Below are 24,362 nucleotides of genomic sequence, written 5' to 3'. Positions count from 1 at the left end.
TTTTTTACAGAAAGACAAAATGACTATGGAAAATAGTTTAAAGATTCACTCGAGAAGACCCTCTGCTGTCCACATATAATTGTTTTGCTTGAACTGATTTCCAACAGCAATCTTGCATGTTTCTTTATAAATCTGATCACTCGTGATGAATGACTGATGTTTATACATTTTGGCATCTATCTTGTCCATGACACCATGGGCATCAGGAGTATGAAAAAGAAAAAAGCATACATCTCCAGTGATTGCTTGACTGGTAGTCAAAATAAACTGATCGGTGAAGAAGCTTTTTCAGAAAAACTTGAGACTACGTACAATACAAACTCACTGCAAAAATGTTCTGGTTATGGTTTATACAATTATGTGAACAATTCTAATCAATTGATGAATGTGTAAAAGCAAGAAACTTCAAGTATTGAAAAAGAAATAAATCTGTTTCTTTAATGTTTACCATGAAACAATTCTTTAAACATATCCTATTACCAGACTGAAAATTTATTTATATTGACCGTAAATGTCAAAAAGTATACAAACTAGTGTGGTACAGTGTGTATATTGGACTGAATTTGACAAAAAATGTTGAAGCTGGAAGTAGTTTTTTTATCGGGATAAAATTTATGCAAACATATAAATAACAAATCTGTCATCTAGATTATCAATATCAATTATGACATGTTAGACTTTTTTGGATTTCAGCAGATTTCAGTTGAATTTATTCTGACCTAAAGATTATGTTTCACTGTCGTCATCATGTGCTGATTTGCTACATAACAAAATTTTTGGAAAGTTTTCCATAGACTCTTCAGTTTTTAACCTATTTTGAGGATAAAATCAAATAGGAATACAGTCTAAAGTAACATTGACAGATTTTTTTTTATAAGCTGTGTCAAATTTTATTATTTTATAGATGAATATTTCTGGACATTGTTTCAAAAGATAGCAATCAACTACATTTTGGTCAAAATTCCAGAATAGAACTTTAAGATTATATATGTCTTTTCAGTTCAAGTTCTGTTATTTTGATACAAAATGATTGAGAAATTTACTACCAAAAATTGAATATATATATATCTGGTTTTTTTTTGTAAATGTCACATTTTCTTTGGAGCAAAGTTGTTTCATTTTAAAGCATCTGATACTTTGAAGCTGAAAGGACTGATAAAACAAGATTAATTTTTGGAACTTTTTTCAATCAAAAATTAGGAACCATTAAAGGCAAAAATAAAATTTGGAATTATTGTACTTTACCTTCACTGTTCTCGAGACTTGACAAAATTGATAAAAATACCTTGAAGTGAGAAATTTTGGCAGGAATTCAATTTGGCGGGTGGTTGAAAAAGTTTTTTCAGAGGAATTTAATTTGACGGATTGCTAGAAAAAAGAAATTAGGCGAGAATTTGATTTGGCGGTTGAAGGAAATTTTTGGCCAAAAATTGTTACCAAATAAGCAAAAACCTGTTTTTAAAGGCCTGAAATAGCACAAATTTGGAGAATACACGAGATAAATTAAATTTGGCGGGAATTTAATTTGACATATGGCGGAATTCCTGGTAAATCCGCCAAATTTTATTTCCGTCATAATTTAAAATCTAATATTATTTTCAAGCCTTTCCCATGAACATTTTTCATAGGACCAGTAAATATTTCTAACCTTTTTTTGTTAATTGAATAAAACGAAATGTTCCAAGTTTATTAAAGTTTCATGTAAAATGTATTCCTGCAGATTTCTTTTGATCATCTGCCAAATCTCTAAAAAACTTATTACGCCATGTTTTTATTATCAAAACCCTGAGTTGAAAATCGTTTAAAGATTCACAAGAAAAATCTTAAAAATGGCACGTATAAAGATTCACACAAGAATATCAAATTCATTTTACTAGTCAGAAAACTCATATTACTGTAATTAGAATTTAACTTCAAACTCTATACAATGATTCATAGCTAGCATTAAAATTTTCATAAAATTTCAAATGGGTATTTTACATAATTCAATGTGTTCTCTAAATAAATAAATTCTTAATGAATGATGATATAGTAACAGAACAAAATTCACCAAAATTAGTTATCGCCAAAATTGAAAGAATTGCTTCCTCACCCTGCCTCACCATAATAAGGGCCCTTAATAAGTTCTTGCCAGAATTAAAATTTCCAGTGATTTTCCTAAGGGGCCGTCCACATAGTACGTACACACTAAGGGGGAGAGAGGGTGTCTTCTCAAAAGCATATGCTTGCGTACAGAGGGGAAGGGGTCGAAAGAAAAAGTAAGTACGCAGAAAAAAAAAATTTACAGCCCTTTTTTTGCTTGTAAAATTGGTTGAAAGAGAATAAAAAGAGAATTATTATTCGCTTGTTCCTTACAAAATATCAGCTGTTTCTCTCTCATAGAAAAAGGGGAAAACCCAAGCCTTTTGAATTTGATTTTTTTTTTCAGCCAGGGGGGGGGTGTGAATGAAAAAAGTACGTACTCACCAGGGGGTATAGCTATTTGCATCTGCTTGCCTATAGGGGGAGGGGTATATATACTCAATTTTTGACATTTTAGTGGGTACGTACTATATGGACGGCCCCTAGTAACAACAAAGTTCTATTTGAAACACTAATATTTTAGCATAAAAGAACCACTTTATACACTACGTGCTATTTGCCCAAATTAGTTTTTGCCAAAATTAAAAATTGGATTTCTCTTCAAAACCACATTTATAAAAAAATTCTATTTTATTTAGCTCCTTGCCAAAATAAGTTCTCTCCAAAGTAATTGTATTTTTTCGCAATTTTTGCCTCTTGCTGATTTCACCATTTTATCTCCCCAATTGTCCCTTTTCGTTAAATAATTGTTTTTCAGTGAAGTGAAAGTAACAAAGATCAAGCATTTTCACTCTTAATTGTTACACAGTCCATAAAGTGTCCATCAATCTTTTCTTTCTTATTATTTAAACCAGTAAACATCATACAGTGGCCAAATGTTTAAAATTAACTTCAACTGACACTGATGACTGAGCAATGCATTTAGTTATTTAGCATCCTGGAAAACCAGGGCTAACAAATAGTGCAATCTCTCAAAGTTTTTATAGCTCATGCTTATTCCAATCAGCCAATTAGTCACAAAAGCAAGATGCAATGATGATGTTGAGGACATGATACTTTTCATGTTTTTACACACAAAAACATTATGTTGTTGGTTGTTGTACAAAAATCTGATTGAATTCATCCTACTGCTACTGTCACTGTCGTTCATTGTTCCCAGCTGTGGTGACATGATATGGGTGGACAATTGGAGTTTACGTTCTTGAGGCTGGATATAAAAATTCTATCGGCTACTTTTTGGATGAGCAGCATCAGCAGAGTCAGCAGCAAAGCATTAGAGCTGTTGAAAATATTTTATTTATTTTTCACATAATCTAAAAGTGAGAAAGAAAGCAATAATTTCAAGGTTGAAATTTCTTTAGATTTGCTGAGTGTGTTTAAAGCCAGTTAATTTATAGTTTTAACTGTTTAAGACCAGTTCACAGCATGTTTTCTGCACCAACCCTAAAACTTCACCACAAAAAATATCCATATCAGAGAGCCAAATTTAAAAAACAGTAATTGGAAGTTGAGACTTATTGCAAGGCTACTAATTTATTTTGAGCCAGTAAAAAACCATTAAAAGACAGAGGAAAGTCATTCTCTATTCCAAACAACAAACACAGTCATTTTCTACTTGCATTTCCCTTCCAAATGTCCAAATCAACATTATTTTCTTTTCCCATGCCAAATGGTCATACGGAGAAGAACTATTTACAGCATTTTGATATAAATTATTTTAGTAAGTGTGCTCGCAGCTCGGCTGTACTTGTCTTCGCAACATATTGCCCACACTCAAGCTGCCAGAGTCCAAAGGTCGAAAAATATCAAGATTCTTGATATTTTCTCTTCTAAAGTACCAGGGCCCTAAACGATTCCTCCAATTATACGGTACTGGCCTCTTTAAGTCGCAGAATCGTTTATCGGCCCTGGCTCGCGAGGGTGCCTCAGTGGGGATAAAAATTCCTATTGAAATTCCAATGGGGATAGTAATTCTATTGCCCAAAGGTTAAATAATCAGCGGGGTTTGTTTAAGAGTACAATTTCTAACACTGGATTTCGAATGGTGATGAAATCAAAGTTAATTTTCCAGTGGGGCTGAAATTTCAGGGTATGATTTTTCAGTGGGGCTGGGGTCCCAGCGTGGGTCCGTGACACAGGGGGTGTTTTTACTTTAGAATGAATTTTAAGAAAGGTCTGAAGAACTTCTATAATGAAAAAACCATGTTTTAAACACCTCGCTGCACAGAAAAAAATGCTTTTAAAAATACTTTTTTCGGGGGGGGGGGTTCTAATATAACAAGATTTGGAATAAGAAATATGTTTAAACGGAGAAGACTTTGGAAGGGGCCATGGCTTTCTACTTTTTTGCAAAGAGTAAAAGTTTTTGGGTTGCTCCTCCTTAGACTCTATATTCCTTGGCCACTCCACTTTCAATTTCATGCCGATGGCCCAGTTTGTTTAAGTAAATTTACAATTAGAATAAGATTCCGTAGAGGAAAGACCTGCTTTTTTAGGTTTAAGGTTCTGTGTGTTTTAAAATATGAGCTATTTACAAGACACATGTCCACACCGGACAGCTTTTAATCTAGGTCAATACTTTGTACTTTTTACATAAATAATAGTGTAGTCAAATTTTCCAATGGAACAATTGATCGACCAAACTATCTTTCTATTTTTTCGCACAAAACTTGCATGTTCCTCCGCAGTGTTTCCTCATAAAATCTTCATGTGTTTTGCAAACCTTGTGTTGTGCCCAAAATCCGCATCTGTAAGTCTTCTTATCTGGAGAATCGTTGCATTCTGAAAGTATAATATTTGAATGAGACATACTGCTTTTGACTGTCAATGAGCCACTTGTATTTAGAAAACAAAGCCTGTCAAATGTTGATTATGGCATACAGTATACTATTTTTTTCGGCTTTCTTATACTATGAAATGACTGAATCCCCTGTTTGAGGCAAATCACCTTCTATGAACCCTTGTTGTTTTCAGGGTAGACAAAAAGGGACAAGACTATTATTTTTAGGGAAGAAATTTCATTCAGGTGCTTCTCTAGTTCATGATATGCACCATTGCAATGTCTTCTGACATTACATCATGGACCCAACAGCTGATTGGTTGTAAGTGACGTAAGATCAGTGAATACGTCACTTGCAACCAATCAGCTGTTGGGTCCGTGGAAGATATTGTAAAGGCCGTTCTCCACTTTCGCGTGACATGAACGAAAACTCTTTGATGTTTTTGTAAGTGCATTGGTTGGTTGAAAAATGAAGCAATTCCATTGGCCAAAATTGACGTAACGGATGAAAGAAGTTTTCCTTTAACTTTTTTTTGTTCGCGCGAATTTCGTAATTTTTTCTTCAGGCAAAAAAGGTTAAGAAAAAAAACTGTCGCCCATTTCGCGCGAAAGTAGAGACTGGCCTTAATGGTGCATATCATGAATACAGAGGGAGTATTTTTTGAAACTAAAATAAACGACCCACCTTTGCAAGAGTTCATGAAAAAATCTTTCGCGATAGTTGTACCATCAGGGCAGCATCCAAACTCTGTCTGACGACATTCGATTGTTGCTTAAAAGTAAAGTAAATATTATAGCCTAGAACTCCAGAACGTGTCTTTCAATACAATTCCTCATTAGCCTGGTATGGATATACTCTTCATGGCAGCCGATTTATTTTCTGTCAAAAACGAATATTTGTCCAGAAATGGAATATTCACGTAAGATAAGATGGGTAAGTCTAAGATGTAAGTTTTGCTATCCAAATAGTTCGACGCATATAAATATCCACAACAGTGGTCAGGGACCTGAATCATTGAGTTTAAAGCCCGGAAGGCTAGAGTGGAATCCTTAACCTTTTCCAGGCAAGAAAAAGTGCAGCCAATTATTTCCCATCCAGAACGCACCTAAAGCGTACCGCAATCATGACGACGGATTTTATCTAGGGTTTTTTTTGTTTTTGAGGACTGCATTCTTTGAAATCTAGTGATAAATTTTATTTTCAATACGGCGTTTGTGTAAAAACAACGTGCGGGCGTTCTGGATGGGGAATATGTGGCTTCGTTGCCCATCCAGGAGTCTCAAGTCTAGCCCTTCGGACTTCAAAAGCTTTATGACTTACAAACTTTGCAGATTTTGCATGTTTTAGGGCAATTGAACTTCATGACGTGGAAATTATCAAGACACGGTTTGCTACCAAATGAGTCTGTATCATGCTTCATTTGTAAACAAGAATCTAAAAGTGTTGGTTCGTCTCTGCATATTTGGTGAGCTGTGAACGAAAAATGAAAGTTTAAATGTTTTGTTTTTATAAATAAAAGTGATAGTGTTTGCTTACTCATCAATTTTGATTTACAAGATTTTTCACATTGGGCTGACACGGGTGTGGAGCAAGATGATCAGAAAGCGGGAAAGAAATTTTAAAGTTTACAGCCAATATATTCAGTAAAACGTTCTTTGTAAAGTTAGGAAGAAACGCCTTCCTCTTAGCAACATCAATTATCATTGTCAGCAAAACCTAACATGTGTATCACAGTATATTGTTTTATGTCTTTGATTTTAAAAAAAGTAGTGATTACTCTCGGGTACCTAATAGCCGGGGGGTTTGGAATAAGCGGGGGGGGGGGGCTAGAATAAAAATGTCCTGGGTGGAAAATTTTTGAAAAGGAGGCTGATACAGCAGAATTAGGACAAAAGAGAGAATTTTCAAAAACATTTTTCCAAAAACTAATAAGCGGGGGTTAGTATAAGAATGTCTTGGGTGGAAAATTTTCGAAAAATTAATTAGTGGGGGGCTATTATGTACCCGACAGTAGGAGACGTTTGATAAAATTCTTGACAGTCAATCTTCACACACGGTCGATTTCTGAGAAACTAAATATAACCTAGTTGCGAATTTCTCCACCAAGGACTTGGAGCCTATTTGTGAGAAAGTGATTTTTCCTAGACAATAGTAAATCACAGTATGAATCAACTGATCTTACGTCCACAGCGTCTGCATGTTCTAGGGCAAAGTTGTCTTATTTGTCTTCCAGATTTTGAGAATTTGTCATTACAGTGAACACGAAATTGAGAACAGAATTCCTTTCCAGAGCGATCTTTACATTCTGAAATATATTAGAAAGAGTTTATTTTTAACAATCGAAATGAAAGTTACATTGAGATTAATTTAGTGTCTGATTTAGAAAAATGGCACTCTGGCTTAAAATTATCTTAAGGGTTCAAACTATCAATTCCAGCAATAGAATGTTGCTCTAATATCTTAACTTCAGCCCCTGACTAATTGGTTTATGTCACAATTCTCTATAACAGTTAGTGAGTTCTCTATAACACCCCCTTCTCACAGACCCGGTGGGATTTTTTGAGCTAGTGGGGGTATAAGTAACGAACCAAAACCCGATTGGATTTATATTCCCATGTTTTTTCATGGATGAGAATTTGAGTTTCATTGTTTTCGAGAAAGAAAATTCAGTAGGAATGGAAAAAATAGCATAATATTTTTCAGTGAGGATTTGCTTATGTGATTATTTTCAGTGGGGACAAAAATTAGAGTATAATTTCCACTGGGACGATATTTTGGCCAATTTTTTCCGTCTGTGAGAAAGGAGTGTCCTATAACCTGGAGCTTTCAAACATGAAGATATTATCAAGCATCACAAAGTTCAGAAGGGTTGAGGGTCTATATCATTCAGGTCGAGTCCTAATAACAGAAGGAAATATTCTAGGAGGTTGAATGTTGCTTCTGAAAGTCAATATTTAGAGGCCTCTTACGTAAAAATTATGCTTTCATAATCTTCTAACATCATTGCAGGTTGAAAAAATGCTAATGAACAGGAAATATAATGTGTGTCTGGCGATTGAATGCACATGCGTGGAAGACTTACCTGGACATCCATCTCGACTTGTTCCCACGTGATCTTTTGCGATCGTTCCTTCCCAGCAACAGCCATACTTTGAACGCACACAAGGTGGCTCTGATGGTGCCTCTGTTAAGAGGGAAAAAGATTTGATTTAAAAAATATGAAGTCATTCACACAACACAATAGTGGATTTTGTATTCTTTTTTAATAAAACCAGGGATTACAATTATTGTAATCCCTGGTTTTATTAAAAGCATAAACCCATTGCTACAGACAAAATAAAGAAATATAATACGTGAGCAACCTTTTTTGCCAGCAATGCATGGACAAATATTGTTATATTAAATTAGAGCATAAAATATGCCGTTATATGCCATTTAGATAGCTAATATTGTGTAGTATCTAGAATACGCATGATGAACTTAAATTCGTATGAATTATGGAAATTTCGATTTATGGAGATTGGTTTACAAGGCATTGTTAACTGAAGGGATCATCAAACTTGCATTTGAATTAAGAGACACTCAAGTAATATGTAGAGATCGAGTTTTAAAGAGCCCCTCCCCCTCTAGCAAAAGAAATGGAAAATCATGCATCCCTTTCATCCCGGCTCAAAAATTTTCAAATCACGATCACATTTTGACCTCTGATCACACAATCAGGAATAATAATTTCCAAATCACGTGCTGACGCTACAAAAAGGTCCCAATCACGTCATCACGCAAACCGCTTGGGAGGCCTCTTTAAAGACTCCGTAGTAACTTACTTCCACAGTATTCGCACGTTTTCGGACAGCTCTTTTTGAGGATTGAATAAAACTTTTCACTGTGACACGTCCGTTCCCGAACACGTTGGCTAAACTTGGATAACGTTTTACAAACTGAAGCACTCGATGAGTCAGCACCTACGAAGAAGAAAATATGGTTAATTATTTGTAAAGATTCTCTCTGGTTTCGAGTTTTATCACTATGCACCATGGTATCTGTGTCTCGCGTGCACAGAACCAGTGGTGTCTGGACAGCACTAAGCGTTCAGACTTGAAGAAGAAAGAATTCCTACTTCGTAAGGAGTAAAACCCATTCCCCAATCATCACAACGCTCTCTGGTTAATTATTTGTAGAGATTCTCTCTTTATTATTTAGATGTTTTTCGAAAGAATATTCAGACTCTAAAACACAATGCTCCAAAAGTCTTAGCTTTAAGTGCACACTTTTTTTACTACGTGGAAAACATACGTAATAAGACTAACTCACTCATAAGCTCGACCTCAAGAATGGTTTCCACATGTGATGGTAAGAAAGAGTACCAACTTTAGATGGATTTTAAATGGACGTTAGATAGACGTTAGGTAGACTTACAACAAAATTGGCAAGTTCTTCGACACCGTTTCTTCATTTCTTTGGGATAGATTTCACAGAAGCGACGTTTCTTCATCTGCTCACAACGTTTTGTTGACACGAGGTCACGACATGATCCTGGAATAAATTGTACAGTGGTAAACACACAGTATGGCCAAAAGCGAAAAGCAAACCTTCAACTTTTTCTGGCACGGAGTCTAGCACTTTCTTTTTTTTTACCCTGGTATACTTTTGAAATCTAGAATAATTAAATGAGCTCATAGTCACGTCCATCAGTAAAACTAAAATGTGGTGCAAGTTGCTCTGGGTACAAAGATTGGAAAAGAAGGTACTGGATTGTTTTTTCCGCTTTTGGAATGTTGATGAGCTTTCAACTAAATTCTAAGTAAACGGAATTACCTGGGACGTCACTGCTCTCATTTGAGGTTAATTCTGAAATGGAGATTATAAGAAGATTAGATAGCTGAATTTTTCGAAATCTCTTTTCTTGTCACTGAACCAGGCTTTTATCTAAAGAATAAAAACTATGAGAAATGCGATTCAAAACTGTTTAGAAAATATTCAAAAAAAAAAAGAAACCATCTTGAAATGAAATTTTCAAACCTCTTTTCAAACTTTCTTTGTCTTTTTGGTCTCCATCGATATCAAAAAATTCGTCTTGCTTTTGACTTGTAAATTTCTTCCACAGAGCATCAATAGTTGATTCTTCAGCTTTGGTGATGTTTCCAGAATCGTGAAAGAAATCATAATTATCCATTGCTTCTTCTATCATGAAAAAGAAAAGGTGTATTCAACTACCCTGAGTATCAGAGGCTGAAGACCAATAATAGAAATTTTATCGCGCATGTGTCAATCTAATTACTGTAGAAAAAATCAAAGATGAAGAGCAAATATTACCTCATTAATGTCTACAGTATGTGGCCCCCAAAACGGCGATCAAATTTGAAATTTCTCTCAAATCTAGAGGAAAAGAGGTTTTACAAAAATTTTTGCTGCATGAAAAACTTTAACATCTCTACTTTATTTCCTGGAAGTTCTTTTTCAAAATTTTCAATTTCAACAATATTTTTCAATCGCTTAAAGACAGGTAGCTTTTTTCTAATGGTCCCCAAAACGGAGGTTTGAAATTTTAGCGATTTCTCGAGATATCTTTAAGATATGAATACAACATTTTGACCATAGTTTTGAAATATGATTTAGAGGGTTTTGGGCATAAATTTATTTGATAAAATTTTTTTACAGTATACCCCTGGTTGTCAAAATGCAGGTTTGGGGGCCCCTAAAACGAGGTCGTGTTTGTTTAAAATCAAATTATTAAACCCAGTGGTAATAGGGGGAAAAACTATGAACATATTGTGTTTCCCTTAAATTACGACCCGCGGATTTTTAAAATTTATGATTTTTATGAAATATTTCAAGATTTTCGATATTGCAAAGTCCAAACTGAAAATTTAGAAAAATTTCAAAATGACAATTTTGATTTAACAACGTCTTAATCAAGTTTTGAAAACAAATCTCTTTTGAAAATAGTTCCATTCATGTATGGAATAAGCTGTGAAAATTTTAGGAAAAAAATCTTAACTGAAACTGAAATATTAAGCTTTAAAGATATTTTTTCCTATATTTTGCAAAAAAAAAATGACAGAATTTGGGCGTTTTTGCTGATTCAGCGAAAATTTTTATATATATGTTATTTTTTGTTATAAACTATTAACTCAAGGTGATAGGAATAGAATTCCAAGATTTTTTCTTTTTCTCATATTTAGAATTTTCGGTTTTGTCAATGCTGATATTCTAGGGCTCCAAAATATTGGTTGACCTTCAAGATGCTATATCTTTTACCCAGCCTCTAAAATCACAGATGTATTTGCATTTTCTGAACGGCATTAGGTTTAGAAAGTTTCCTATACCCCGTTTTCATAACTTATTTTCAATTTCCAAGGAGCTAGAGTGAGTTATATGCAATTTTTATCTAATTTTGGTGTTAAAATATTTCCTTTAGACGCAAATATGTTATTTTGAATCTGTCTCAAACCAGCAAAAACATGCTCATTTTTACGTATAACCATCATTCTTTCAAAATAAACAAAAATCGTTTAATTCTGATAAATCTACAAGTCAGAATCTTCATTTTAATGAAAACCTCCGTTTTGGGGTCCGTCTCCGTTTTGGGGGCCATATACTGTAACAGATTTTTTCCGATTTCTCGTGAACTAGCTATGTCCGCAGTAATGATATTATTGTTCACTCTCCTTCCCTCATTAAATGTTTTTTCGAAGCATTTTTATTGCATTTCTTATCGAAAACCACTCATCCAATTCCCAAAAGAGACTTGAAACTTTCCTGTGAGAGTCAGATTCTTCCACTTAATTGATAATTATAAGTCGTTATGACGTTTCAAGCTGCGAGAAAGATGCAAAAGACGTGTTGTGTATAAGAAATTGAATGTTGACACCGGAAATTTTCAAACTTCAACCTCAAAAAAACCGCCTTGCCACCACGTGCCTCCAAAGGATTTTCATACCACAGTGGAGCCAAGACACTCAAGTCTAATGTATGCTAATTTCAGCTCTTCTGGGGACAGTCTTGGAAAGATATTTCTAATTGAAAATTTCGTGTCACTATAAGCATTTTGTCTGAATTTTTTGTCTAATGATGATTTTCTCACACCAGATTTCACAAATGTATCCAGCTTGGTATGCTAGCCTTACTTTCAAACCTTTTTTGCAAATGTACAAAAAGAAAGAGCTAGAGAACTTTTTTAGAATAAGACTGATAAACATTTTTTTAAATCAGACATCTTCGAGCCGCCATGACAGTTGTCCTTTGCGGACACAGCTTGAACATCAATTGTTTTCTGAAACAATGAAAATACAATGATCGCTCTCCATCGTTTTATGAGTCGTTTATCCAGTGTATAATAAATCTTTGGTTTGAGTATCAAACTTGAAAACCCAGAGTTTTTTAGGAGTTCATAGAGGTTTGCTAAAGTTATCACAACAAGCAGCATAAACCAGGTTATGTTTATCGACCCAAAACAATTTGCTACTAACCGAATTCCTTATTTTCCAAGGCTTCAATTTCTTTTTCGATATCGATAGCATCGTTAAAATCTCTTTTCTCTTCTTCATCTTCTTTTTTCATTAGATCATCTTTACTTTTTTCTTCGTCAAAATTCTTTTGCGTTTCCTTTTTAGTTTCCTCTGTCAACATCTTTTCTAGTTCTTCGATTGTTAGCTCAATGCCTAAGATAAAGATAGAAGTTTTTTAGCCGTTTTCATTTAATGATTTTAACTCTAAGGGGCTGTTCATATGGAGGCGGGCTGGCCCGTCTAGGTAAGGTGGCATGGATTTTCGAACCTCACTTGCTCTATTTTTAGCCAATAGACGATATCGGCTTAGCGTGAAAACTCAGATTTGACCTCCGAGAATTGCCCACAATGCTTTGCGCGGAAAAAAGTTCAAGGTGAATTTTTTTCTGCACAAAGCATTGTGGGGAATTCTCGGAGGTCAAATCTGAAATTTCACGTTAAGCCGATATCGTCTATTGATTTTTCGAAAACTGTGACGTAACGTTCGAAAATCCATGCCACCTTACCTAGCTGGGCCAACCCGTCTACATATAAATTACCCTAATCTCGACCCTAATGACATCTAAAATCTGACTGACAGACTTGAGGTATTTTAGAGAAGATGAGTGTATATTGAAATTCATCAGAACATTGAGAAAATATGCTAGGTAAATGAAGGCATGATTCAGCTGCCATACAAGTTCAAGCAATATATATCTAACGTCCGTTACGTAACGCAAACTTCTAAATTAACGTTTAAATAAAACAACGATGTATGCCACCAGCTGGACCGGCCTCTATGTAGACGATTTCAAAACTACCTTTCTCTGTGTGGAAATCTTTCTTTGGCTTCGAGGCTATATCAGCGCTTTCGGCTAAATAAATATACAAGCACAATAACGTAGATTAAGATAGAATAACGCTAGGTTAAAGACCATGTTTAAATGTTACTGTTCCGTATCGTTCCGAAACAGTGTGAACGTCAAAATTCGAAAGGTCAAAAAAGAAGACGTTCCAAAGTAAAACAGATCGAAGCGGCTTCGCTCCACTATTTTCATCGGAACGAAACTGCTTCGTTTTCTTGCTCCGAAGAAAGTTCCAAAACCAATATGAACACTCTCGATCCGTAACAGAAACCGTAGCGTCTGAACATGATTAAGGACCAAAGGAATACGCATCAGTATGCTTCGCGACGTTTCCTTCCGAATATCACTCTCCGATGGGAAATCGGTCCACTTCTTTAGAGCTTTAGCATGGGTGGCCGCCAATCCGCCATCGGAATATCAGATAAAGTCTTTGGCTGTATTCAGCGAATGTAGTGAGCTTGTAGTAAAATACAACGGCGAGGTTTGCTAGTCTTTAAGAGGTTGAGAACCTCACACCGGGGTTATTGAAGAGCATTGGTACATTTGAGAATAAATTTCATGTGTACTTGATGTAAAAAACCGGGTTTCTAAGGCTTAATTTCTTGTGTTAAGCAGTGAAACGTATTTGCAGATGCAGAATATAAAATTCACTATTGAAATAAAACATTCAAAATTCAGCGTAACAGGTTTCCTCATAATAAATATCAAAATTGTAAGAATGCAATACACCTTTTCGACCGTAGCCGCCAATTGCCGAGTTGGCATTTTTTTGTCCGTTTTACCAACCTAAAACCGTCCCAGTCTTTGTTTTGCACCTATAGACAATAGGTGTAAAAAAGGATTGGATCGAGTTTAGGGTGTTAAAATGGACAAAAAAATGCCCGCGCAGTAATTGGCGGCTACGGACGAAAAGGTGTATTCAAAAAAACCTTTCACTTCAGCAGCAATGTAATCGTCAATTTCTTTTAGAATGTCTCGTGCTTGTTTATCCGATTCTGTAAATAAGGATCATGGATGTATAATAATTAAACATCATTATGGTCAATCATTACTGCCATTCTTCATTTTAGGTCCAAGAGGTACACGTTTTCTTTTTATAAGAACAAACTATATAAGAACATAAAGCTTAAATGGATAAAATGTTAAGAACAAATTAAGAACATTTTATGACTTTGGGGACTTGGAAACACCCGAATTCTTAGGAAAAAATACTCAAGATTGGGGAAAATAAGAACATTTTTAGGCTAATTAAAACTCAGAAAGTTAAGATCATCCGAAGGATTCAAAATTTTGGATGTTCTTATAAATTAAGATATCCTTTTAACAAAAACATTGAAACAGAATCCTAACAGTATTTCAAAACGGCCAGTATGATTTTGAGTAATTGTCGAAGATTTTATCGAACGCCATTTAGTCCGGCGGCGATCCAGGATCACCCTTACAATTAGTAAATATGGGTTTTTATTTTATTTTCCCATCATATGGTCCCTTGGGACCCCGAATCCAGTTTTTGCCAAGCTGACAAAGCTGGGGAAAATTTTTTATGGGGGCTTGAAGGGGGTAGGGTCATTTTAGCCTGGGGGTCCTTAGAAAGTCGATTTTTGAAGTTCTCATTTAGCTAAAACTGATTGTGCCATCAGATAGAGCTTGAAGAGTAGATCTCCAAAATGGGGCCATTTGTCTCATTTAGTGGACTTAGTCACCCGGAATTGGTCGATACGTCTTCAAAAATGCAATATTTTGTGCTGACGTCAGCATTTTTGAGAAAATTTTCAGCGAAAGATACCAGTTTTAACAGATGCGAGATGCGCCTCGAAGAGTACTATCGATTAGAGGGGTCATTTATAGGGTTTCCTAGGCTAGATCATGAGATATTTGAGTTTGAAATTTTGCTGACTAAGCGTTTTTCAACGTTTTTTGCCCTTTTCTGCTGAGTCAGCAAAATTTCTATTGTTGAAAAGATATTTCCGAGCATTACAATGTTCAAATAAAAAAAACTCGTAAATCTTAAATAATGAAGATGAAAATTGAAAAAAACAAGTTATTTTCGGTTTACAAGTACTTTTTGAACATTGATTTCGAAAGCTGATTTATTGTACACTTAAAACGAATTAGTCCGGCGGCGAAAAGGGCCTTTTTGCATCAACCCTTACAAGTAGTAAATATGGGTTTTATTTTATAGTTTATTAGAATCGAAACTTTGGTTGAGCAATCAGAAGTAAAATTGAGATTGAGTGCAAATTAGACGGTTTAAATTGTCGCTGCACAAAATCCTTCTTTCCTATTCAAATTAACCCGGGGGGGGTGGGGGGGTACTTAGGAAAATGGAGGGTACGGTATGTGTCGCCCTTAAGGGTTCCTTTTTGGACTTCCAAACGTCCCGCTAAGGGTCGGAAAAATCAGAAAATCAAATTTCAGTCCCACTTAGGGTCGGAAAAATAGGAAAATTTCAACTTTTTACCCCCTGAAAGATCGAAATTTGGTCAAAATTGGTCAGATTTGTCCCGCTAAGGGTCGTAAAATTCCCAAAATTTCCCTTCTTTTTCTCCTTTTTAGTCCCGGTAAGTGTCCAAAGTTCGAAAGTCGGGCGGAACCCCCCGTCAGGTCGCAACCCTAGTACCCCCCCGGGAAATCAACCCTCTGACAAACCATACGAAATCGCAACTGGCCTACCATTTTAGTGTGACAGACACAAAATATGAAATTATTTTAGTACAGAAGATTTAAAGCGGATGGACTTCAGGAATAAGGTTACAATAGTTTTGAATATACTTACTACAAAATATACTGCCAACTAATAGCCAGCAAATTAGGTAAACCAAACAATTCATTTTCGAAATGTTCTTATTTCTCTAATTTTCTGTACCCACTTATTTCAAGGTCAGTTTATCTCAAACTTTTATCTTTAAAACTTACTTCACCTAACTTTATATATCGTTATCTTTTTTCATCTTATCTTTCGTCATTTTTTATAGAAATTTTATACGTCTGGTTTTAATTATTTTTCGTGGTTAACACTCTTTACACGCCTTCCATCGCGAAAAAATGTCTTTTTTAAGATCCACGAAGGAGCGTCAATAAGTTCCAGAAGAACCTAACAATAGATATTATCGGAGTTTTTGATTTTTTAAAAAGCGATGCATTGTGGGATTGTTTCGAGAGTATTACAATAGAAATCTCTTAGGAATTCCTCGAGGGAATTCTATGATAATACTCCCGAAACAATCCCACAATGCATTGCTTTTTTAGAAAAATCAAAAACTCCCATACGATCAATAATCAATATGGCGCCTCCGTTGATGATTTTGAATCTTGTTTTCGACTTGAAGTAAAGTTGATGAACATGATGTCATGATATTTTACGTATGAATGAAATCCGAACTGTACGACATTGTCCATATATGGAGAAAAAATCTTTTTTGCGTTATCTTGACAGATTCTTCCTATAATTTCTTGTAGATGGTGTTGAAATGAGAAACGTGCTCGTACATATTCTAAAGTCGGGTTATGAATCGGTATCAATTCGGGGAGGGGAATACTGACTAAGACGACCGATAAGGAGCAAATACTGCAGTAGCAAAAATAGCAAAATGCCATAAAATAATTGGAGCCGAACTCAGACCAAAATAAAAATTTTTTAACCTGCCAAGTGAGAAAGGTTTAATTATATCCAATCTTCCCTGAAAAGTTGTGACAATTATCCGAAAGTCACTAGATCACAATCTCGTACCCAGAGCAGCTTATACCACTTTCTTGATTTTACTGACGGACGTGATATATTCGTGAGCGCTATCACAATTACCAAAAAAAGAGTTAAGGGACTGGATACAAGTTTTATCAATTTCTAGGAGAGGAAGTCTGCCCAGTAACACGTCCTTTATTTCCATAAGTGACTTCAGACCGGGATGTGCTGGCGCAGAGGAATGTAAAGAGACGGAAAAACAGTTTCTCGGAAACAATGGAAAAACGGCTCACCATATACCAGGTCTCTTGCCCTTAAGGGAGTTTATGTCGAGTTAATTGGTTTCTTTTGTTGTCGCTATAAAAAATCTGCATAATTAGCGTGTTGTGATAAATTCTTTTGTTCCAGGCCTAATTATGCGCAAACTTTTAGGTTTTATAATTTTGGGTACACCTCACCTATACGAAAAGATACCTATATTTTCTTGCTCAGATTTTCCTAGCGATTCTACTGATATAACTGCATCATGACTATATGAAAAGCTAGAGCTTGAGAAAATTATAACTTCATTTTTTACTTTCAAATTTTACTCAATTTCTGACAGTTTTACAAGAATCAATTTAATATCATTGCGTTAAGAAATTCTTTTGCTATACATTGGTAAAGAAATTGCTCGTTATTTTTAACATAAAGAAAGCCGCGGCTGGAATGATAACATCTGATTTCTCTGTCGTATTTGATGACTATTTCTTGATCAAGAAATCAGTAATGTAGCATCTTAAATGGTAAATTTTATTAGTTTGTTCTCAGCGCGTTTTAGACATTAATGGTATGCCCTTGATAATACACTTGCATTATAAAATCATTTGTGAATTAAATGAAACACGCACAAGAACTTTCTTTCTATAGAAGTGGTACGACTTGATACTTTTTTTCCGGACACCCTGTACAGGGTGTCCCTAATAAAAGTATCGAGTTTGAACATGCGATTAGAGTAGAAAGTTTTAAGTGTGTATTCACAAAATTGTATTTTAAGCTCTCCCTCTTTTTTCTTTGTCATTACGTACACAAAAAACATACTCTGCCTGTTTACAAATGCAACGAAATTACGATCATGAGAAAAACGCAACAATTAAAACATGTTTGTAAAGAATCGTATGTAAAACTATGAAAATAATAAAAATGGAATGTATGGAACAATAAAAATTTTTTATTAATTTTGATTTTTAAAGATACATTTATGCAACAGGGGAATAGTAAAAAGGGCTATTGATTAATTTATACGTTGTAACTACCTATTGTAATGAGCCTATGTGATGGAGAACGTTCTTATATTTTAGCGATAACACAGACAAACTTTTTTACTCAATCGCATGTTCAAACTCGATACTTTAATTAGGGACACCCTGTATAAGACGAATACAGTTTTTAAGTACAACCATTACCATAAATATGTTTACGGATTTCGAGTGATGGATGGATATCAATATCATTCAATCACAGGCTTGTTTGGGAATATCAATAAAAAATCAACCAATGAAAAGCCTTAAGCAAAATCAATTGACATTTTATAATAGATCTCGTGAACCTACAGACAAAGAACTGTAATAAACCAGTGTATTCATGTATATTCATCATTCATGTGTATTCATTCATGTGTATTCATTCATGTGTATTCATCCATTATAAATCTCTTTGTTTGACTTTGATGGATGATCAAGGAAACCTTTCAGTGTAAACACGCCCATTAAATAGGCGTAGCGAGGTACCCTGCAAAATTTATGGATGAGAGAGGTTTTTACGACACTGTAATTATTGTCTTTGTTTTATCAAAAGATATGAATATGAATATGTCATAAAGATATGCACTCCCTTATAAATTTGCAGTGTATCTTGCGTCGCCTATGCATTATAATCCTAATAAGAATATCAAAATAAAATTCCCTTGTGAGTTATTGCCAAATTACAGAAATTTCATTTGAGAGTGATTTGATTTGTATGATGTTACTCAACCACCGCAAGATAAGCTCATGATGTACACACGTGTGTTTGTATGATGTTGTGTTTTATTTTAATATGAATGTTGGTTTATTGTCAGCAGGATTTTTCATCAATTTTCTTTGAACTGTCTGGATATTCAAACGAGGCATCTTATCGAGGTATCTTTATTAGATAGTTACAAACGATCAAAAATAATCAAAGATATCCAAAGCTTACCTTTTTTTAGGGCTGTAACAGAGGCAGATCTAAATAGATTCAAAATTTATTTCGGAGAGTGCTTCTTTTGAGCCATACTTCAAATAAAGGAGTGGTCAGAAAGGGCAAGTTCGCAATGTATGTAGACCTGAAATCGTTTCTACGCGACCCAGGAGACCGATATTTCACTATCCATGAGAGTGTCTATCCATACAGGCCTTAACTTAGTAAGTGACTTTGCTTGGAGACGTGGGTTACCTTGCGCGACCCAGGAGACCGATATTTCACCGTCTCTGAGAGTGTCTACCTATACAGGCCTTGTTTTATTAAGTGACTTTGCTTGGAGACTTGTGTTATCTTGCACGACCAAGGAGACCTATTTTGAATTGTTAGATTACAAGTGTAATGAGAGCGCGTAGAAATAAAGCATATGCACGTCAGACGCTTCGGAAATGTTGGACGTGAAAGTCCGTCAATTTCGAATTTGATGGTAGTGAAAACCCGACGATTTCAGGTCTACATACATTGCGAACTTGCCTTGCCTTGCCTTCAGGGGGATTCGAATTTTTTTTTGAGGGTTTAGGGGGGGAGGAGTGTTCCAAATATTTTAAATGGAAAAAGGGGGGAGGGTGCGAAATATTTTTGGACAACTCAAGAAATAACTCAGGAGATCAAATTTCATAGTTTCACATTTGAAGATTTGAATTTATTTTTTGCTAGCCTTTTTAAAGAACAGTGCTTTTAGCCAATAAAGTAGTTAAAAATTGAAATTTTTCTCCTGTTGTCGCAAACCATAATCACTGGTAACATTTATTACCTTTAAACCCAACTCAAAATATTTCTGTCCTGTTGTATTAAGATATTGTATACCGAATAAACGCCCAGAGCGTTTATTGATTTTTTTCGATTTTAGGAGGGACGTTTATTCGAGGGGGGCGTTTAAAAGAAGGGGGTGTTTATTGAATTATTTTAGTCTAAAGTCGAATATTTAGAGCAAATATACCCTTTGTTTTAGTTCTTTATCAGGATTTTAGTGCAAAATTTCTTTGGTTCAACGACGAAAATTGCATCGAAAACTGGTCTGGTTACAAGAAATGACTAAAATCTTCCTTTTCAAACCCAGTCAACACTGGTATTGAAGTATTAAAGTCACAAGTTTCTAATACACGCTTTTTTTTATAAGAATGGTGTAAATCCGTTTCATCATGGATATTCTTTGCTTTTTTGGGAAAATCATCCTAAAATATTCTTACAGCATTCTAGGTTAGGATCTTAATTCAGACTAGATTTAACATTTAGTACATACGTTTCAAGCATAGACTGTCATTTTTGTGAAAGTAATGGGGGGTAATTGGTAATTTATAATTGGAAATGCTCTAAAAATGGCATTCTTAACTTGAGTAGCAAAATTTCATGATGGTGATATTCTTAGCATTATTCTTAATTTTTTGGCCCTTTTTATCATGGACATTCTTATAAAGTGTATTCTTATAAAAAAACGTGTAAACACCCCTCCCCTAGAGGGGTGTTCATTCGAAGGGGGCGTTTATTTGAGGGGGCGTTTAAAAGAAGGGGCGTTTATTCGAAGTAATACGGTATGCAAAAAAAGTCTTTACTTTTAAGTTCCATGTAATTCAGACATTAAAAGCCTCATTTCTGAGCAGAATCAGTCCGAAAAATAGCCAATGTTTGAGGCATATCCAGAATCAAAATTTTCTCCTATCGGCGCAAACCATAATCTTTAGTTTGTTAACATTATTAGCTTTAAACGCAACTCAGAATAGTACTCCTGTAGTATTAAGATATTGTATATACAAATAAAATTTTTTATAAAAGAGCTATGTTCTATGTTTGAAGGAAATAAAAAATCAAGATTTCCGAAATCCAAGAATCTAAATTTTATCCGGTCACTAAATTCTAAACGTTTGAAATCAAGCCACTTGCTGCCTATATATGTAGTCCTCCCCACATGAATGCACAACATTTTGATTTTGAGCCTTATAGATCACCTTTAGAATCTGGAAATTTACTGTAGTTAAACCCGAGTCCGTTATAATCCTCACCTTATTATTCAGCGAGTTAGAGGTAGGGGAAAAATATTTTAGCAAGGGGGGGGAGGTGCGAAATTTTATTTAACCCTTTAAAGGTTTGGGGGTGCGAATTTTTTCACTCCCCCAAGTAGACACTTTATGATCACTCCCTTAGGAAATGAAGACTCCAAAAAAATTCCAAAAATCAACGACGTTCGAATATTATAAAAGATCTTCGTTCTTCATTTTTTTCTCAATCTTCTATGTAGATAACTTTTCTCAGAAATATCTTTTCAACGTTTTAGAAAACTTTTTTATACAGCATAATTGGGATCTCAAGGACCGCAAGGGACCCTCTTTGAGTTTTTTTCTTCAAAACTGCGATAACTTTTTTCATATAAACATAATTTCTCAGGCTCACTCAGATGAAGAGTATTCATATTGCGATCATGTCTAGGCAGATAGTACAAAATGCCTTAAACTCGAAAAAATTATGAAAAACCTTAAACATCCGCAATTTTGAAATTCTACCTATTACAGGTAGAAAAAGTTGAACAATTTCATAAGCAGATAGTACAAAATGCCTTTAAACTAAAAAAGTTATGAAAAACCTAAAAGATCAGCCGTTTTCATGACGTCATTGAAAGAAAAACTTCACTAGCTGAAAGTTGGATCACAACATTTTCGAATGAAATTCGGACCAATAATATAAACAAATGAGTCAAATGTTTTCAACCAACAATTTTGAATATTGTTAATAACGTCAGTATCTTTTTAGCAATAATGCTTCTATATAAATCTTTTTCTGACATAAGCAATTGTGCAAAATTATTTTTGATTTTTCATCCCCTTTTTTTTCGTTTCATCTTTTGTGAAAATTTGAAGTTGACAGCTAGACCCAATTGGCACAAACGTCTTTTGGACGTCTAATGTTCATGATCAGATGATGAATACGCTTCTTCTGAGCTCATTAAATAATATGTTTATATAGCACAATATTTTCCAGTGAGGATTAGCTTTTTTGATTATTTTTAGCGATGGCAAAAATTAGAGTACAATTTTCCACTGGGGACGTTATTTTGGCCAATTTTTCCAAAGGTAAGGGGTCGCATAGGGTCTGTGAGAAAAGGGTGTTTTTAAGAAAATTTTATTGAGGTTTGGTAGTTGGAGAAATCTTACTATAGAAATTATGATAAACCTTAGTTTAGAGAAGGATTCGATGGCTTTTTTTTCACTCTGGTGTTTTTAGTTGTCAAAAGCGATGTCATTATCTAATTCACAATTGCGTGGTGTGTTGTGAGCAAGTATATCAGCAGGGGGGCACGTTTCGTATAGACTGCAGCATTTAATTGTTATGATTGATTTACAGTCGTTATTTATTAGATTGGTCATAAAATTGGCAAAGAATAAAATCAATATAAAAACAATCCTGGACTTGGGATGACTGAATTTTAAGATACCTAAAATTCAAAGTTGTTTTGACTTTAAAAATAAGAACGAGATAATAGCAATTTGAGGCGAGATTTTTGGCTCAAAGTGCTGAAAACAAAAACAGCCGGTATCTTCACAAAAATCTCAAGATTTAGTGTTTCTTACAAAAATATTTTGCACACTGTATATGATTTTCTTAACTGTGAGATATTAAGAAAGACAGAGCCAATATTACTTTCGACCAAGTGCATTTGAGTGGTGAGGATTAAGTTATCTTTAAATCTTTCAACTAGAGAAACAGTTTCTCTAGTTGAAACATGACAGACAAGCTTCTCTCCAGGCTTTTCATACTTCGTTTAACGTTAAATACAGTCAGCTCTACCAAATTCAAACCTCTTTTTTTCGAATCTTTCTTTAATTCGAATTAAAAACATTTGTTACTGCAACTGTAACTTCGTTTGAAATTTTCCCCATAATCCGAATTTCTCTCCTTTGACTCATTGAAGATTGAATAGGGATAGTCCACTGTATGAATATTATGAACGTTGAATAAACATTGTTTTTACGTCTCGACCAACAGTGCGACTGTCATCTATTATAAATCCATGATGACATCAAATATTCTACTAAAGTCATTTTCAAAGAAAATTGTAATCTCAAAATTTTTAAACATTGTTCTTAAGGGAACAAATGATTTTGAGAGGTTATGTAATGCCTCAAGAAATATCTCAAAATTTGAAAAAATGAAATAAAATGAAAAAGATTTTGAATGTACACATACTTTGTTTTAATCGTTCTTGGATTGAAAGTAATACATAACATGAGGTATGCGAGAGAAAACGTTCATGTAACGTTCATAACGTCATGTTGTTAAATATGACATTAAAGATAACACCCCCTTCTCACAGATCCACTGGGACCCCTTCCCACTTGAAAAATTGGCTAAAATATCGTCCCCGGTGGGAAATATCCCCTTAGTTTTGTCCCCATTGAAGATTATCAAATTAACCAATCCTCATTGCAAAATATTTACTATTTTTCCCATCCCACTGAACTTTGTGACTTGGAAAAGAAAGAATTTGAATCCCCGGCCATAAAAAATATTGGAATATTGGCTGAAAAATGAGAAGGGGGTGTAAAATACACGTTACCAGCTGGAGAAGATAATGGTCATTCCTTTGTACAAAAAATGTCAAATATTACACATTCATAGATTTAATGTTTCATGCGAAACATGTAGGTCATAAGAAATGGAAGGCGTAGGTTTCAGTCAAGTCAAAATCCTCATAACGATATCAAGTTTAGATATAAAACTGTTTAAAAGAGTGGGTATGTATGTATGCATGTGAGTGGGGACATCCATGTAATGTTCACAATGTCCCGTTAAATGTGACGTTAAGAATATGCTTAAACAGCTAGAGAAAATAATGCGTGTCTAGTCAGCCTTTTTTACAAAAGATGTCAAATATTACAATATATTTTAAGTTTTGATATAAAATCGTTTAATCAGGAGAGTGTGAACAGGATTAGGTCGGTAGAAAGGTTATAAGATAATGATGCAAAAGTTAATTAACATTCTCATGATCACATTTTGATTGTGAGAAAACAGTAGAGTAAGGGACAAAGATTATAAACATCCCTGTCGTAAAGGCTGGTAGTAACAGCTTAATAACAAACTCCTTTTTATCATTCAAACGCCTCGCTCTGAATGGAATGCTGTGCAATCTAGAAATCTTTTTTAAAAAGACATATCGTAATAATATTGCTGTCCGTATTGTTACAGACAAAACCGTAGGTAGATCGTAAAA

General features: G+C 34.7%; 1 protein-coding gene across 1 annotated transcript; it reads right to left on the bottom strand.

The window, feature by feature from the left end:
• Positions 1 to 3,697: 3,697 nt before the first annotated feature.
• LOC136805858 (papilin-like) lies at positions 3,698 to 16,155 on the bottom strand. Its single transcript, XM_067062416.1, has 13 exons — positions 15,992 to 16,155; positions 14,145 to 14,210; positions 13,171 to 13,224; positions 12,332 to 12,523; positions 9,882 to 10,043; positions 9,678 to 9,710; positions 9,279 to 9,395; positions 8,687 to 8,824; positions 7,945 to 8,046; positions 7,045 to 7,167; positions 6,183 to 6,332; positions 5,547 to 5,633; positions 3,698 to 4,863 (listed from the first exon to the last, which is right to left on the bottom strand). The coding sequence occupies exons 1-13, from the start codon at positions 16,044 to 16,046 to the stop codon at positions 4,733 to 4,735; spliced, it is 1,410 nt and encodes a 469-aa protein (XP_066918517.1). The 5' UTR covers positions 16,047 to 16,155; the 3' UTR covers positions 3,698 to 4,732.
• Between the last annotated feature and the right edge of the window lie 8,207 nt (positions 16,156 to 24,362).

Source organism: Clytia hemisphaerica, unplaced genomic scaffold (assembly GCF_902728285.1).
Source record: "Clytia hemisphaerica strain Z4C2 unplaced genomic scaffold, Clytia hemisphaerica genome assembly, whole genome shotgun sequence".
In the NCBI taxonomy this organism is placed as follows: domain Eukaryota; kingdom Metazoa; phylum Cnidaria; class Hydrozoa; order Leptothecata; family Clytiidae; genus Clytia; species Clytia hemisphaerica.
This window is presented reverse-complemented; position numbering and strand designations above follow the sequence as displayed.

Coding starts and splice junctions, on each gene's coding strand:
- LOC136805858 (XM_067062416.1), bottom strand. CDS start 16,046: ATGAATTGTTTGGTTTACCTAATTTGCTGGCTATTAGTTGGCAGTATA. Junction 7,168..7,944: donor AAGTCGAGATGGATGTCCAG/GTAAGTCTTCCA, acceptor AATATATTTCAG/AATGTAAAGATCGCTCTGGA. Junction 5,634..6,182: donor ATGCAAAATCTGCAAAGTTT/GTAAGTCATAAA, acceptor TTTACTTTTAAG/CAACAATCGAATGTCGTCAG.